Source organism: Conger conger, chromosome 9, assembly GCF_963514075.1.
Source record: "Conger conger chromosome 9, fConCon1.1, whole genome shotgun sequence".
Taxonomy (NCBI): Eukaryota; Metazoa; Chordata; class Actinopteri; order Anguilliformes; family Congridae; genus Conger; species Conger conger.
The window spans coordinates 26966207-26980986 of record NC_083768.1 but is presented as its reverse complement, the minus strand read 5'-3'; the positions used below and the strand labels follow the sequence as shown (position 1 = coordinate 26980986).

General features: G+C 37.9%; 1 protein-coding gene across 1 annotated transcript in view; it reads right to left on the bottom strand.

The window, feature by feature from the left end:
• Positions 1-14569, bottom strand: part of sntg1 (syntrophin, gamma 1) — a 72397-nt gene extending 57828 nt beyond the window's left edge. The window contains exons 1-5 of the mRNA XM_061255740.1: positions 14543-14569; positions 9035-9169; positions 3033-3089; positions 369-426; positions 249-292 (exon numbers count right to left, since the gene is read on the bottom strand). Coding sequence (XP_061111724.1) covers positions 249-292; positions 369-426; positions 3033-3089; positions 9035-9169; positions 14543-14569 — 321 coding nt within the window. The remainder of the gene's footprint in view (positions 1-248; positions 293-368; positions 427-3032; positions 3090-9034; positions 9170-14542) is intronic.
• Positions 14570-14780: the final 211 nt, after the last annotated feature.

Here is a 14780-nt window from a genome sequence, read left to right as displayed (position 1 = left end):
ATTTAACAAAAAAAGCTTCCATATACCATGAGCAAAATCTATAATCATGTCCCCAGAAAATGAAATGTTGTAATGGCCGGCTTTCAGTGACATACTGATTTTAACTAATTATAGTCGCTTTAATTAGGAATCAGTGATTGACAACCCATGGCAGATTCATCCATAATATTGGTCAGGAAGACTCACATTCCCATCAGTAATGGCAAACTATTGTGTATTCTAAGTACAAGTCCGATTATTTGACTCACCTGGAGGATTCCATCTCCTATAAACAGCAACCCAGATAGCTCAGCTTGAAAGAAAAATAAGGTGGTAAGCAACAGCAATTCCTTTGTGAAGAAGAAAAACATGAAGAGAGTAATGCTTACCTTTCTGCTCTTTTGAGATTTTTGATATTACAACAGGGATATTGTGTTCTGCACCACCCTACAAGAGGTAAAAAAAGACACTGTTATTTTGCATCGCTCAATTTGTTGCCTAAAACATTTAGTATGATTCCTCTGTCAGTTTGCTTTCCAGAGAACACTTGCTCAAACACCAAATAAATAGATGCTAATTACTGAAGAGAATCTGTCATTCATCATCAAACTTAATCCTTTACAGAACACAGACACACAAATGATGCTATTAATTCTAGAGTATAATGACAATTAGCATATACTGACTGTGAAATGATCACAATTATGATACAATGCTAGCATTAACAAGGACACTCAAAAGTTAATGGGTTCTAATAAATGTCTTCTAACCATCCGTATTTTTGCAGACATCTGTATGCATTTGCACAATGCTGTGCCTGTGTAAGCACATTGGGTAGTTAATTCCGTCCTCTACATAGCTGCATTGAAATTGAACAGGGTGTTCATTATTCACCCAGTGCAATGTACGCTGCTGTCACAAGCACTTGCCTTGACAGTATCAATGTGGCTAATATGTCCTGCACATGGTAATGGTGACTCACTCGCTACTCCCTTCTGTGAAAAGGATGCTGCCATCACTTTAAAATCCAGTGCCCCTGCTCTGTGCTGCTGTCCTTCAACCAGCCTTCCGTCCGAATAGAGCCTGCTCTGCGTTTACATGTTTAAAGCAGAAGATTCCTGCCTAGAGTATGGTCCCTGTATGCTGTCAGCCTGAACTGCTTCATTACAGGGAATAACCAGCGGTGTGCAGGGATGATGTGCTACATGTCAGCTACATACCAAATGGTTGTACTAAATGTACTATAGGATCCGTCATCTCAGGTTCCTCACTTCAGGTTTCTACCTAATGCACGCTGTGTGCTGCTTTTAGAAATTCAGTAAATGCATCCATTGCTTACACATAATAATTGGCCAAGAATGTTTACTCGGTAATTCTCAAGACTTCTGCCAATGCTTTCATCCAGTTATACTGTATAGCAGTCAGAAGGGAGACCGTTTTGATTCTATCTGGCCATAAAATGGCAAATGAACCACCTCATTTGTGAGGGATTTTCTATAACTGCCTCCGAGGATAGTGCACCTAGCGGCTTCCGAACAACCACAGAGCTCAAACTTCAATTTAGGAAGTGATAGAGTCCCGGAATTGCCAATTACCTCAAACACTAACCATATCCATGGGTTTTGTTTATGAAAAAAATGTGAAACCTTAAGAGCTTTCAGATGCCTGCCATTTATTCCAGTAATTCAATTTCACACAATGTGGCCAGCAGGTAGCAGAAACGGGAAGCACTCAGAATAATAATGAAAGCTATGTAGGGGATGGTTCAGAGCTTGGGCCACACAGGGATGGAGAGGCACAGAGGGGATGTCTCATGGACGCGTGTCATCAACACCAGGGAAAGGAGTCAGGCCATTTCTTGAGATATACCGCCTCCCTGGGTGTCTTTTTAACGTCTGGTTGACTGATCTCACTTGAACTGCATGTTCATCATAATCCAGCAGAAGCCTAAAACAAATTAGGATAACGATTTGAGCTGTCGGAACAGAAAGTGTTCAGCGCCAGTATTGCCCTTATAATAAAACTGCTTCATGGGACTTTTTCTTCATCTATCATAATTAGACTGGCAGTGCACATTGTACATAATGCTCTAGGAAGGCTATCTGTGAGCATCTCTTATTTTCTGCATATCGGATTCACAGATCCCACAAGTACCCCTGCCATCCATTTGTCATATTTATGGCGAACCGACTACTCTGGAATCCTTCGAAGTCTCCCTTGATTTCAAAACTCCCTTTCACGAATCTCAATGTCAAAACATATAGGGCATACCAGGGCTAAATCATTGCATAACTTTCTGAAGTCTAAATAAAAAAGCAAAAATAAGACAAAGCACCCAATCAAGGAATGACACAGTTGAAATCATAGCTCAGTAAAGATCCCTGTGCAATTAACCTCTTCTATTCCATTGTACTCTATACTATATAATGGACTTCTGCCAAAAAAGTGCTGCATTCGGCTAAGAAAAGCATGTTTTTTTCACCTTAACGGTTTTGAGGGTTCATTTTATTGCTGAACTCGCCTAAAAATCCTTGTAAAGAAAAACTTTCTTCAATTTTGATGTATAGTGAAGGATAAATGTTTACGTCATCCAGGCAAAGCTTTTAAGAGTAAAAGCAGGCTGAAAGGCATTGCATCACTAGCAGCAGAAATGCGCACCAACTTCAATTTAGTTGCCAGGGAAAAAAGGAAAGAAAGAAAGAAAAAAAACCTTAAGTAGAAGGAAACATGTCAGTCCCCTGAACTGGATGCATTCCCTCCCAAAGTGCAAGAGGGACAGCAGTGATTTTGATTCACAACCCCTGTCCCTTTCAATACACAGAGCATTAATTATGAGGAGAACCACACGCTCAGCAACAAACAAATGATTAAATCAATGCCTAGTGTCGCAGAGATCCAAATAAAGGACGTGGAGTCTGGGAGCAAACCTGGACACAGCTGGCATGAGAATGTGTGCGCTTGCCTCATGTGCCGTTAGAATGCAACACTTTTTTTCAGGGGAAATGTAGCACAATATGTTACCAAAAGACAAAGCAAAGCTATGAGAAAAAGACCTTAATACTTAAGCCGAATCCTCCAATTGTCTGTCTCCTGATTGTTACTGTTCTTTCCTGCAAGGAAATAAAAAGAGTGAGTCCCACCTCCATAAACGTTGGGCCCTGAACAATGTTAAATCCTTTATACACAAAACGATTCATGTCTATACCGCAGTGTATGTGCAAAAACAGCAGCACGGAGCTGATGTGTTCTGTACCCCTGTTATTGCAGCACGTAGCCAGATTTATATTTCCAATGTGACTTTAGTAACATAACATGAAAAAGATTATTCTGTGCGTTATAAATACATTTCCTCATCTGAAGTGCACTGGGTCATTGTGTGGGGGTTCTTCCAATGTGCACGATCCTTTATCATGATTTATAAATAGGTGCCAGTACTTTATTGTAAGCATGCAGAGAATGAGATGTTCTGCATATTCCACTTAACTGACAATTGCCAGCTGAGGTCTGAGGTCTATTGGATTTTCCTTAGTGGAAAAAAAGATCCAATACAAATAAAATATCCAATACAATCACAAAATGAAACACATCTGGTGATCACCAACAGCGGTCCAGTAATGTAGCTGTTATATTTTTTATTTCAACTATTCTTGAAAACCTATAATCTGAGCCAGAAAAATAAAAACACTAAAGATTATATAAACATGAACCAGTTTGCCAATTTTCCAATAAGCATCACATTCTATGGTTGTGGATGTGAAATAAAAATAATCTGTTCTTTTTACAGTTCTTCTGGCCAGAATTGAAGGTGATCCCTTTACCTCTGTTGCTGGTGATAATACAATTTTATAGCACACATCATAGGACATAGTGTGGCTCTAATGGTTCGGCTCATTCTGTAAAAGTTGACAGACATACAAGCACCCAGGAGCCAGGGCTCATGCTTGCTGGAATTATTATTTTTTTTCTCCTGAAGTGGTAAAGTTTTAATGGTATTTCTGACTCTGAGTGAGATAGACAGTCGGCCTGTAGCATAGTGGTTAAGGTAAATGACTGGGACACGCAAGGTCGTGGTTCTAATCCCTGTGCAGCCACAATAAGATCCGCACAGCTGTTGGGCAGTTGAGCAAGGCCCTTAACCCTGCATTGCTCCAGGGGAGGATTGTCTCCTGCTTAGTCTAACCAACTGTACGTTGCTCTGGATAAGAGCGTCTGCCAAATGCCAATAATGTAATGTAATAATGGAATAAAAAACATATACGTAATGGAGTTGACACTGTTGGTTTATTGTTTCTGCCCCGTTTGACATTTACTGCAAGTCAAAACATCAATTACAACTGCTTTATGCAAACCCAGATCGCAGGCCAGAATTCTATAGGACAAGGTACAATTAATAATTAGAAACAATGGGCCTCATGCAAGAACCACTCGTACAAATAGATTAGTTCTTAAATCACTTAAATATCTTAAAACAAATTATTTAAAAGGATTTGGTGCATTTACCAATTTTTTCTTATTTTGAAAATAATCATGCAAGTCATGTAAACAAGAGCCTTGTACTGCTCGCATGGCACACCAGCTCGGCTCAAACTTTCAAACATGGCATTGCAGATGAAACATGAATCAAGATTCAGCAACTGCATTACTTATTTTTCACGTTTTAGGATACATATTTCAGTGGATGGATCAGGAAAAAAAAGACAAAGTTTATCAAAGTCCACCATATAATTACGTTTTGCCAAAAAATTAAGGAACCACAGTCTACCCAATCAGGTATCAGTCGTCCTTTGTCCTTGTTAATCCCATTGGCCATCTATCTGATGGAACCTACCACAGTACCGTATACACTGTATTATAATGGATATCTTCATTTAGGACAGTTGTCTGAAGCTTGTTGTATCCAACATGGCAGACTCGTATGAGCCCTTCATTCAAAAAAAGTAAGAGAAATTTATGATAGGAAAAATGAAATGTTCTTGCATGAGGGCCATTGTAAGTAAATTCATGAAAATGACAATGGGTTTATCACATACCCTACGTCTTTCTTCTAGAAAAAGTTAGGTCTTTAGGATAATGTTTCAAACAGTTAAAGTTAATGTGTTCATATAGAATAGTACTAATATAGTACAAAGAGTTGGGAGTACAGACAGAAGTAAATACTTGGAACGCAGATGAACAAATACTGAGCTCTGGGAATAATGTAGACTGGTGTTCTGGACACCAAGTTAGCTCTCAATGTTTTGAACAGTGAACCTTTCACAATGAATAAATAAGAAATCATTTCCAGACCTTTGTGTTTTTTGTGTGTGTAGTCTAATTCCTTCCATTTTCATAAGAACTTGGTATGAGATACATATGTGATCCGTCTCAGCATACAGTGACAAGGTAATGCTGCTCCCCTGTGACAGTTTGGTGGGGAAGCTGTTGCCAACGAGAAACTACAAACCGGGGAGGTTTATATGGCTCTGCCAAAAGTACCCCTTGTTAAAGTGTTCACGCACATACACACACATCGTTTTATTTAAATGAAATAACAGAGTGCAAAACTGTAGTCAGCAGTTCTGCTTCAGGTGCTGTTCAGAACATTGTGAGCTAACACTATTCCAAACATCTATTCACTCCTCAGGAGAAAAACTACTATTGAACAGACGATAACTTTGACCAGTCTGGCCCTTCTCTCTCATTAATAATGCATGTTTGCCCTCAGAACGGCTGCTCACTGGATGTTTTTTGTTTTTCCCACCATTCTCTGCAAACTCTAGAGACAAATCCCAGGAGATTAGCAGATTCTGAAATATTCAAACCACCCTGTCTGGCACCAACAATTATTCCACAGTCAAAGATCAAATGTCTTCCCCATTTTGACATTTGGTTTGAAAAACAACTGAACCTTTTGACCACATCTGCATGCTTTTATGCATTTACTTGCTGCCACATAATTTGATGATTCAATATTTGCATTAACAAGCTGTTGTATTGGTCTACCTAATAAAGTGGTGTATATACAGTGTATGTATATAAAGTATACTTCAGAATCAGAACAGAGAATCTGATGCAAATGAAGGGAAAATAGTATCTTTCAACATATCGTGTAGCTTGCGTCAAGATAAAGATGATATGATGGTAAACCTCATAACACAATTTCAGAATTCTGTACCCAAGCAGATAAAACAGCTGATTACAGTTATCCTGAGATGCTGTGCCTGCAGGTCCTCAAAAGCCAGCCCCCGCAAACAAAATGGAGCCCAAACTGTTCACAACATATGCTGTAAATCCAAAGCACTGTTAAAAACTGATTCTTCTTCTTCTTCTTCTTCTTCTTCTTCTTCTTCTTATTAATAATAATATGAATAATTTCAATAATACTAATTTGGTCATTCATTTGTTCAGTTGCTGCCTGAATTTGAGCGAAATAAGTAGGAAATTCTGTATATCATAGAAGTAAAATCCTGTAATTTTATTAGAGTTAGAATACTGCCCAATGTACTCTTAAGGTATTTGAGTATTTTTGCATTTCTTGTTTCTTGTTTGTATATATTGTCTGTTTTTGTTTGTGTGTTTTCCGCTTTTCTCTATTCAGGCAGATTGAAAGCAGAGATGGAAACAGACAAGAGAAGGCACCACGAACCATATGGTGTCGTAGCAGGAAATCAAACCCCTGCATGTGGGGGCCCCTCCATGGCTCATGAGTTGGCCACCCCACAGACCATGCCACGCGTCCCACCTATAGTGAATCTGACAAAAACAATTAGCTATATTGTGAAATGATAATGTGGCCAAATGAGCTGTGATCTTATATAATGCAAAATACCATGTGTACCATGTGAACCACATAAAACCCAATCGCAATGCTGAGGTGGAATATGGTTGGCTTTGCCTGCCAGCGTTTTCAGGGTTACTAGCACATGTATTCACCGCAGTATCACACAGAGGCCTCTACATGCGACCGGGATCACTGATCACTGATCACTGAGCCTCTCGTCATGTGCTGGTTCTGAGGGACTGCGTTCACCGTAGGGTGGACAACAATTACTGGCTCATAGGGAACAACATCAAAAGAGTCCAGCTGCACTGGACCTGGTGTACAGGTGCCATAGCTGTGATTCAACATGGACAATTAACGGGCAGAAAGGAACTGAACATTATAAATTAAGTCATTGCTCTTCGTAATATGTCCAACCTCAGTGGTTATATAAAGCTACACTATAAGTTCTGTGCTTCTAACACGCATAACATTCTATAAAAAAACATTCATATATTACAAGGACAAATGTAATTTACCCCCATATAAATCTACATCATTTACTAGATTAGTTTGACAGAGACAGATGGACATCTGAGAGAAACTGTTCAACTACATATGTAGTGCGCTCCAGAATGATTGGCACCCTTGATAGAAATTAGCTAAAAATGCTGTTTAAACACAGGAAATAGCTACTTTATTCAATTAAAAGTTAATGTAGCTAATAATAATTAAATTTGCATGCAACATGCCAGTTCAAATTTGAATTGTTTATACAGTATACTTTTAGTACACTGCTGGGGTATTCAAATTAATTTCCATATGTTGGAGAATTTGATGATCACTGTTGGCGAAGTTTGCAGACTAGGAATCTCCACAGGAAATGCATAATGTCTGAGAATGAGCATTTGTCCCAAAAATGCTATAAGGTATTTTTCATACATTTTGGTTTCACCATGTAGTAATTACAGCACTTTTTATATGTAGTCCCCCATTTCAATGTTTGAGACAAATTAAATAATGTCAAATGAAAGTAGTCACGTTTCGTACTTTGTTGCATATCCTGAACTAGATTCAGCTGTAAATTATGCTGATACAGCATGGAACACATTTGTTGGCTAAATGGCTTTAAGTCATCAAGGGTCAAAGGTATTAAATGAGCCTCAACCACTGTGCTGCTGTCAGATATGCAGTAGATACTACAATAATTGTTTCTCGGGACTATTTTTCCAGCAGGAAAATTCTTGTAGTATCTACTGCATATCTGGCAGCAGCATGATGCTTTGATTATGCCCACTTTGATCACAAAATCTGGGTCATATACAACTACTAAAGGTCTATGTAGCTATAAAAAACATCGTACCCAGGTGTACTTTAGGGTCTCCAAATGGTTTCATTCATGAAACTCACTTTTGCATAATTTTCATGTGGGTATTATTATCTTATACCAATGGGCCCAAAAAACTGAAATGTAATAGAAAAATAGAAAAATAATGCAAAAATATGTATTACACATATACATTCCTCTGTACTCTATAGCATATGGCACATTTGAATGAGAAACATCCTGCCCTAAGTGACAAGTATAATGGATATACAAATTCCACATATTATGTACAATAAGATTACAATAAAATAATATTCCACCATCAGAAACATTTTAAATGTTGCCAAGGTTCTAGCTTCATGGCAAACTGGAGCATGAAACATAAGACATTACTGAACCACTTATGGATTCATTGTGAGTGGTGTGCATTCTAATAAAGCAGACCATTACAAAGCACAATGCTAACATTGAACAGGGTACCAATGCCCCTATCGTACCAATTATTAGCAAGCCCCCCAAAAAAAGTATTCTTAGCAAAGACAGTTGCCCATTATGACCAAACCGGATATAATAGAATGAAAAATATAACTCAATGTAAATAATTGAAAGCTATATAAAGTCGAAATGTATATATCTTGTTCACATGTATCCTCGTATGTAGCCATTCATATGTAGCTCCAACTCCTCAAATCTCCTGACATCATGTGACAAGCTTCTCAAAAATTATTGAGGGTTAAGCGTAACATTATGCTTGACTGCCAATGCTATCCTGAAGCGTTGTTGAGAAACGTGTCACGTGATGTCAGGAGTCCCTCATTCATAGGATAAGTAAAAAATTTAGGATAGCAGAAATTTGTTGAACAGATACAAATACGTAGTGAAACCAGGTTGTTACATTCCACAGCTTAACAATACAAGCCACAAAAGACACAAAAGATCTGCTGATTCTTTAAATGTGTTGTTAGTTGCAGTGGGAAAATGTTACTTACACTTGAGTAGAAAGGCTCGCCAGACACGCAGATAACATCTTGCTCTTGAATTGTCAAAATGTCTTTAGCTAAGTGCAGTCGAACACTGAAAGGCTCCTGGTTTCCATCTTGCAGCAAATAAACCCCAGTCTTTATCTGAAAGGAGGAAGCAATTCATATGAATTCTTGTCATAGTTCACACTTTGAAATATGTGTTTACACAATAAAGGGTATGGCCGTCTGGGACTTTTAAATTGAAATCGCTCCAACACCGTAAATGCAATACCCTCCTCCTTCCACAACCTTTCCTAAATATTTAGGCTTAAATGTACAATAGGTAATTTCGGACTTCTAATGGTCAAGAGAGGAATTGCAGCAAGAAACACGCTCAAACCACAACACTGTTTATCCCACCCCACCTCTGTGAACGCGCAGATGTTGAAACGCCATTGGCTGTGGCAATTAGAACCAATTTTCAACCAATGACCTTGAATTATTGTACAGCTATACAATGTTTTGGAGTGCCGGCCTGTTAACAGCATATTTTGAAACCTGAATTTAAGGACTATAAACACAAGCAGAGGGTGAGTTAACATGTCAATGAGCCTTTCTCAAAGATAGGAAGGGATTTACAATGGCCTTGTAACAAGGTTTTAACACAAAAATCTTACCTGCAATATAGAATAAGAACCTGGAAAATCAACTCATCAAGAAATATGGCCAGTTTTTCTAGGTGAATTTCTAATTTCTTTCACACCGTTCTCTATTTGTGTTGTAAGTTGTTTCCTTTTTGAACTAAAATATCAGAAAATATAAGTGTTTTAATTGCTAATAACTGAGGATATAATAATGAGTGGCACTATTTCAAATTGAGGGTCAAATTAATTACACATGAATCAAGGTGAATTTACATGCATTTTATCAATTTGTAAACTAGTCTGCATGCTTGTCCTATTTTTGACACCATGATAACTCCAATTAATTGCACATCTGGCTATTTAATATAAGAACATTATGAAAGAAACATCAATTTCAGCCACTTTCTGAACACATTTATCAGCTACACCCAGTGAGTTCCTTCAGAAAACTGTAAATAACATCATATGTGATGGATATTATTTGTATTTTTATTAAATAAAACAATATTAAAGGGCAGATTAAGTTATATATTGTGTACAGTTTTCATTCATGCATATGCTCAGTTGCACACATACTGTACACTTTTGCTGTTTCCACTTTCCTCAGTGAGAATGTGCACTGACCATTGTTTCTGTTGAATCATCCCAGCTTCCAATGCTCTCTTTGCCCTATTTCCTAACTATTTATCATCTTTTTTGCTCACTCCTGTACCTGTACATTTTGTATCTCTAGGTACTAGTCTTTTGACACTTGGAGTCTAAAGATAAGCTACGGTATGTCCAGAAGCAATTTCATCTTTAGGTATGCAATGCAGCATCCTTTCACACTGCAGGCTGCAAATTCAGCTAGGACAGACATGATTGGAGGATTGGGGCGGCCTGTAGTGTAGTGTAGTGTAGTGTAGTGTAGATGTAGTGTAGTGGTTAAGGTAAATGACTGGGACACGCAAGGTTGGTGGTTCTAATCCCGGTGTAGCCACAATAAGATCCGCACAGCCGTTGGGCCCTTGAGCAAGGCCCTTAACCCTGCATTGCTCCAGGGGAGGATTGTCTCCTGCTTAGACTAATCAACTGTACGTCGCTCTGGATAAGAGCGTCTGCCAAATGCCAGTAATGTAATGTAAAATGGAGGAGACCTAACCATATTTTGGCATATTTTACTTTTTATATTATGCTGATACAGGGCAGAACACATTTGTTGGTTAAATGGCTTTAGGTTATCAAGGGTCCAAGGTATCAAATGAGCCTCAAACCACTGTGCTGCTGTCAGATATGCAGTAGATACTACAATAATAATATCTCAACCCCTGAGTGGTCTAGAAACACGGCCTATATTGTCATTGACACGTTTGAAGGTAAGTTTGCAATTGGTTCTACAATGTTGTCCGTCTGTCAAAGTTAGCAACCAAGGAATGGAATCTAATCCCTTTTAAATCTGAATATACCAGCCTCTGTTTGTCAAAGTAATGGGACAATGTGACCAATGGTGGTTTGACACATTTTGCAGATTAAATGTATGTGTTTGATTTATGAATCAAACACTAAAAAAACAATCAGTAATACCATGGGCACCCTGCTCAGGGTTAAAAAGACAAAACATGACTTATATGTCTTCAGCTTCAGCACACTTACTCCACATCCTGGCAGGAATCATTTTAATGATGATACTTGCAATTTGAATAACATAATAAACTTGTTGATGTTTTTTCCGCAAATTTTGGAAATCTCTCTCAAAATGTCTCTAGAATGGCCACTGTGCTAAGCAGCATTATGCAAGGAGCACTCTGGATGAAACAATGCAATCACCAATGAGCTGTTGACTCTTTTAGACACTGCAGATACTTCACAGAGTGCTGCAATGTCTTTTACTCATCGCAAGTGGAGTTCTGCAGTCACCTGGTGTGTCATTTAGAGGCACTCATGCAGCAACAACCCGAGGAGCTCTGATGAAAATACATGTAAACAGTGCTTCTTCTAGCAGAATGAACACTCTGTCCCCCAATGTGGAGTCTCAATCATAGCTGACTGGTGTAACCCCTAGATGAACCCGTTATTCCTCCGATGCCCCCTAACATGCATCCGAGATTAATAAGTTTACTGACTCAGGCAGAAAATACGGTTTAAAAGAGGGGGCTCTGAGACTTCATAGTAGTGACTCCCTTCAGTAATCACCTTTACTGGCTTGGCGTCTTGGGAGACCAATTCATCCTTGGTTTCAGTTATTTTATGCCACATTACTTTTTTGGCTGGGAATATATCTATTTCAACTTTATATCCGGTGCGGAAATGTTATCTAGTGCATACATTTGAATAGTGTAGAAATGCCTTTGTGATTCTTTGCTGTTTATGCTGATAACTTATTCCAATCTTCTACTTTATAGCCATCTTCAGATAGTCGGTTATGTACTGAAGCCTACCAATAAATAACCTTAATGTACTTACAGGTAAGTTGAAACTTTGTTGACAGTTTGTTAAAAACGTGACGGTATTAAGACAGGATTATTTTAAAGGGATGGAAGAAATTCACTGCATTATTTCAAAATGCGCTTGGTTCATAAGGCTCAAACAAAACAAACTAGCAAATGTTATGACAACATTTTTTAAATAGAAAACCAAAATGTGTTCCAGTTCATTAACATCAGAGACTGCCCTTGGAACATTTTCTGATTAATTAAATAAGTTACATTAAATCAGTTGTGAAGAAAGTGTAATGTTGGCAGTCTAATGTCCTGCCAAAGTCCATGTGCCATCTTTTCCCACATGCATACAGATGTTACACATAAATAAATACAAATGAAGATAAATAAAATATGACTTATGCCCCAAGCGGATACAGTCTAGCTACAATTTATTCAGTTGCATTGACCAGTTCTGCTCTATGTTTCTGTCTTTACTTTCCAGACCAACTCTCAAAACTGTGCAATTCTATTAAAACTTACACAACTCATATTTTTTACCTGAACAAAACATGCCAGAGGAAATCAAGCTTGTCACTTTAGATCTGGAATCTTGCAATACTCGTCTATCATTCAGCTATAAATCCATGTGCACAATGTGAAAATATGAAAAAAGTCTACCCGAGTCCGGTTGCTTTTCCCGTCAATCCTCCACATTCTTCTTTGTTGGTGGAACAGCCTAGTCTAAGCAAATACTGTACTGATGCTGTACCGACCACCAAAGTGTATAACAACAAAATAATTGGCTCAAAACACTCTCCTGGATAGTGGAGTAAAGGTTTGCAAAGTTTCATGATGATAGGATGACAATGCACTGAGAAAAATACAGTAATATCATCCAAAATCAGGTTTTGAGTATTATTTTGCAGCAGTAAGCAGAAAAAGGTAAATTTGACTGAAAATGTGATTCTTTTTAGTGCAACAGAACCTTAAAGCACACACCAAATAGTAGAGTATTATATAATTCCTGTGCCTATAATATGCCTCAATCAATTCACCATTAGCAAAACACAACAGCAATACTTTAGAAATAAAACATAGCGGCACTGCTAGAATGTTCTATGCAGTTCTGAGACAAATTGGTGAAATTGGGTCAGAATAAGTAAATTGTCCTGCAAAAAATGTTTTCCCCTACACTACTTCCAGTAGCCTATAACATGGATTGTTTGCCATATTATTCATGCTTTATGGGAGTCTTTCTGTATTGTTCGCTACCCAAACTGTTCCATATTGAGATGATGATTTGCTTTATGGTACACATGAACAGGTACTAGCATCTGTAGTATCACCTGTAGTAACGTTACAAAAATCAGCTGTGCATGTGTGCAGCAATTAGTTATTTTCTTGACACAAGCTTAAAAATGACATACCCGAAATAAAATGGTAACTATTCTTGAACCTTTTTGGCTATAGGCATAATCCTTGTCTCTTCTGAAAGGTAACCCTTTGGGTCAGACTTGCTCTCAATATTACTAAATTAAAGTTACAGAAGCCCAAACACAGTGAACATGGAAGCGTTTATTCTCATTGAAAAGATTTTCTGTTTTTGACTGGATTCAGTTTATTGTGGCTGCGGCTGATGGGGTTAGAAACACAATGGAGCCACAGGCACAACACTGGACAAATCTAATTTCAAATTTGATGACAATATCACCAAAGATGAGCATTAGTTTTTATAAGCTATGTCTAGGCAGTTTTCCAAAAAAGACATTTGGTGATTCCAAAAGGACACATGGAAACTAAATCATAGTATGGGTCTTGTAAAATACTGGTTTTTGCTTACTAAACTGTACAACACTTTTTTATCCTTAAAACAAATGTTTGCACTTCCCCCATCTGTCACCCTTCCCCTACCTCTCTGCGTTAACCTCCTTGCACTTGCAGCAAAAGGTTGAGAAGATAATAACTAATAAGTACAATAATGACAATAATAACATCTTGTATACTAATATATTCATTGACGTTTATTGATTAAAGTTTTTGTCAAATACCCAACCCCCATCAACAAGTCAAACACATTACAATAATCTGGCATGCTATGTGTTATTCAAAAGCAGGCTGGCTACTTATTAATATTACTTGGAGATTCCTTGGAAGTCATCCAATGGAAGTCCTCTATTTAGACATAGACATCACAAAATTCATTTTCTGCTGTAAAACGTCAACATCTCAAGAACTTTTTTTACCATAGTGAGTGACAATTGCACCGTGAAAAAAATCATTAATGCAGAAAAAACCCTCACCAGCCTAGCGCTTACCACGTCTCGTCACATATATTCGGTTTAATCTTTTTTTTCCTGACAAAATTCTAAACATTGCATTACTACTGTAAAACCTTAGAAGAAATCAGAAGAATAATAGAAAACAGCAAATGAGAAATGTCAAGAACTCTTAGTCTCATACACGGCAACAATATTATGAAACTGAAACCGTACCTCCTCACTGGAAGTCTTGAAATCCATGTGCTATGGCACAGTGAGGAAAGCAGGCCTAGAACAGGGAGAAATAACATATAAATTTTGGCAAACCCAAATAAAAATGTTAATCTGCAGCTGAGATTTCACAACTGCAGATTGGAAAGTGCAGTTTGAATTATATCTCATTAAAATGTGTTAACAATCTGCATGTCACACAATAAACAAGTCTATCCTCGTTCCAATAAATTTCAGTCCA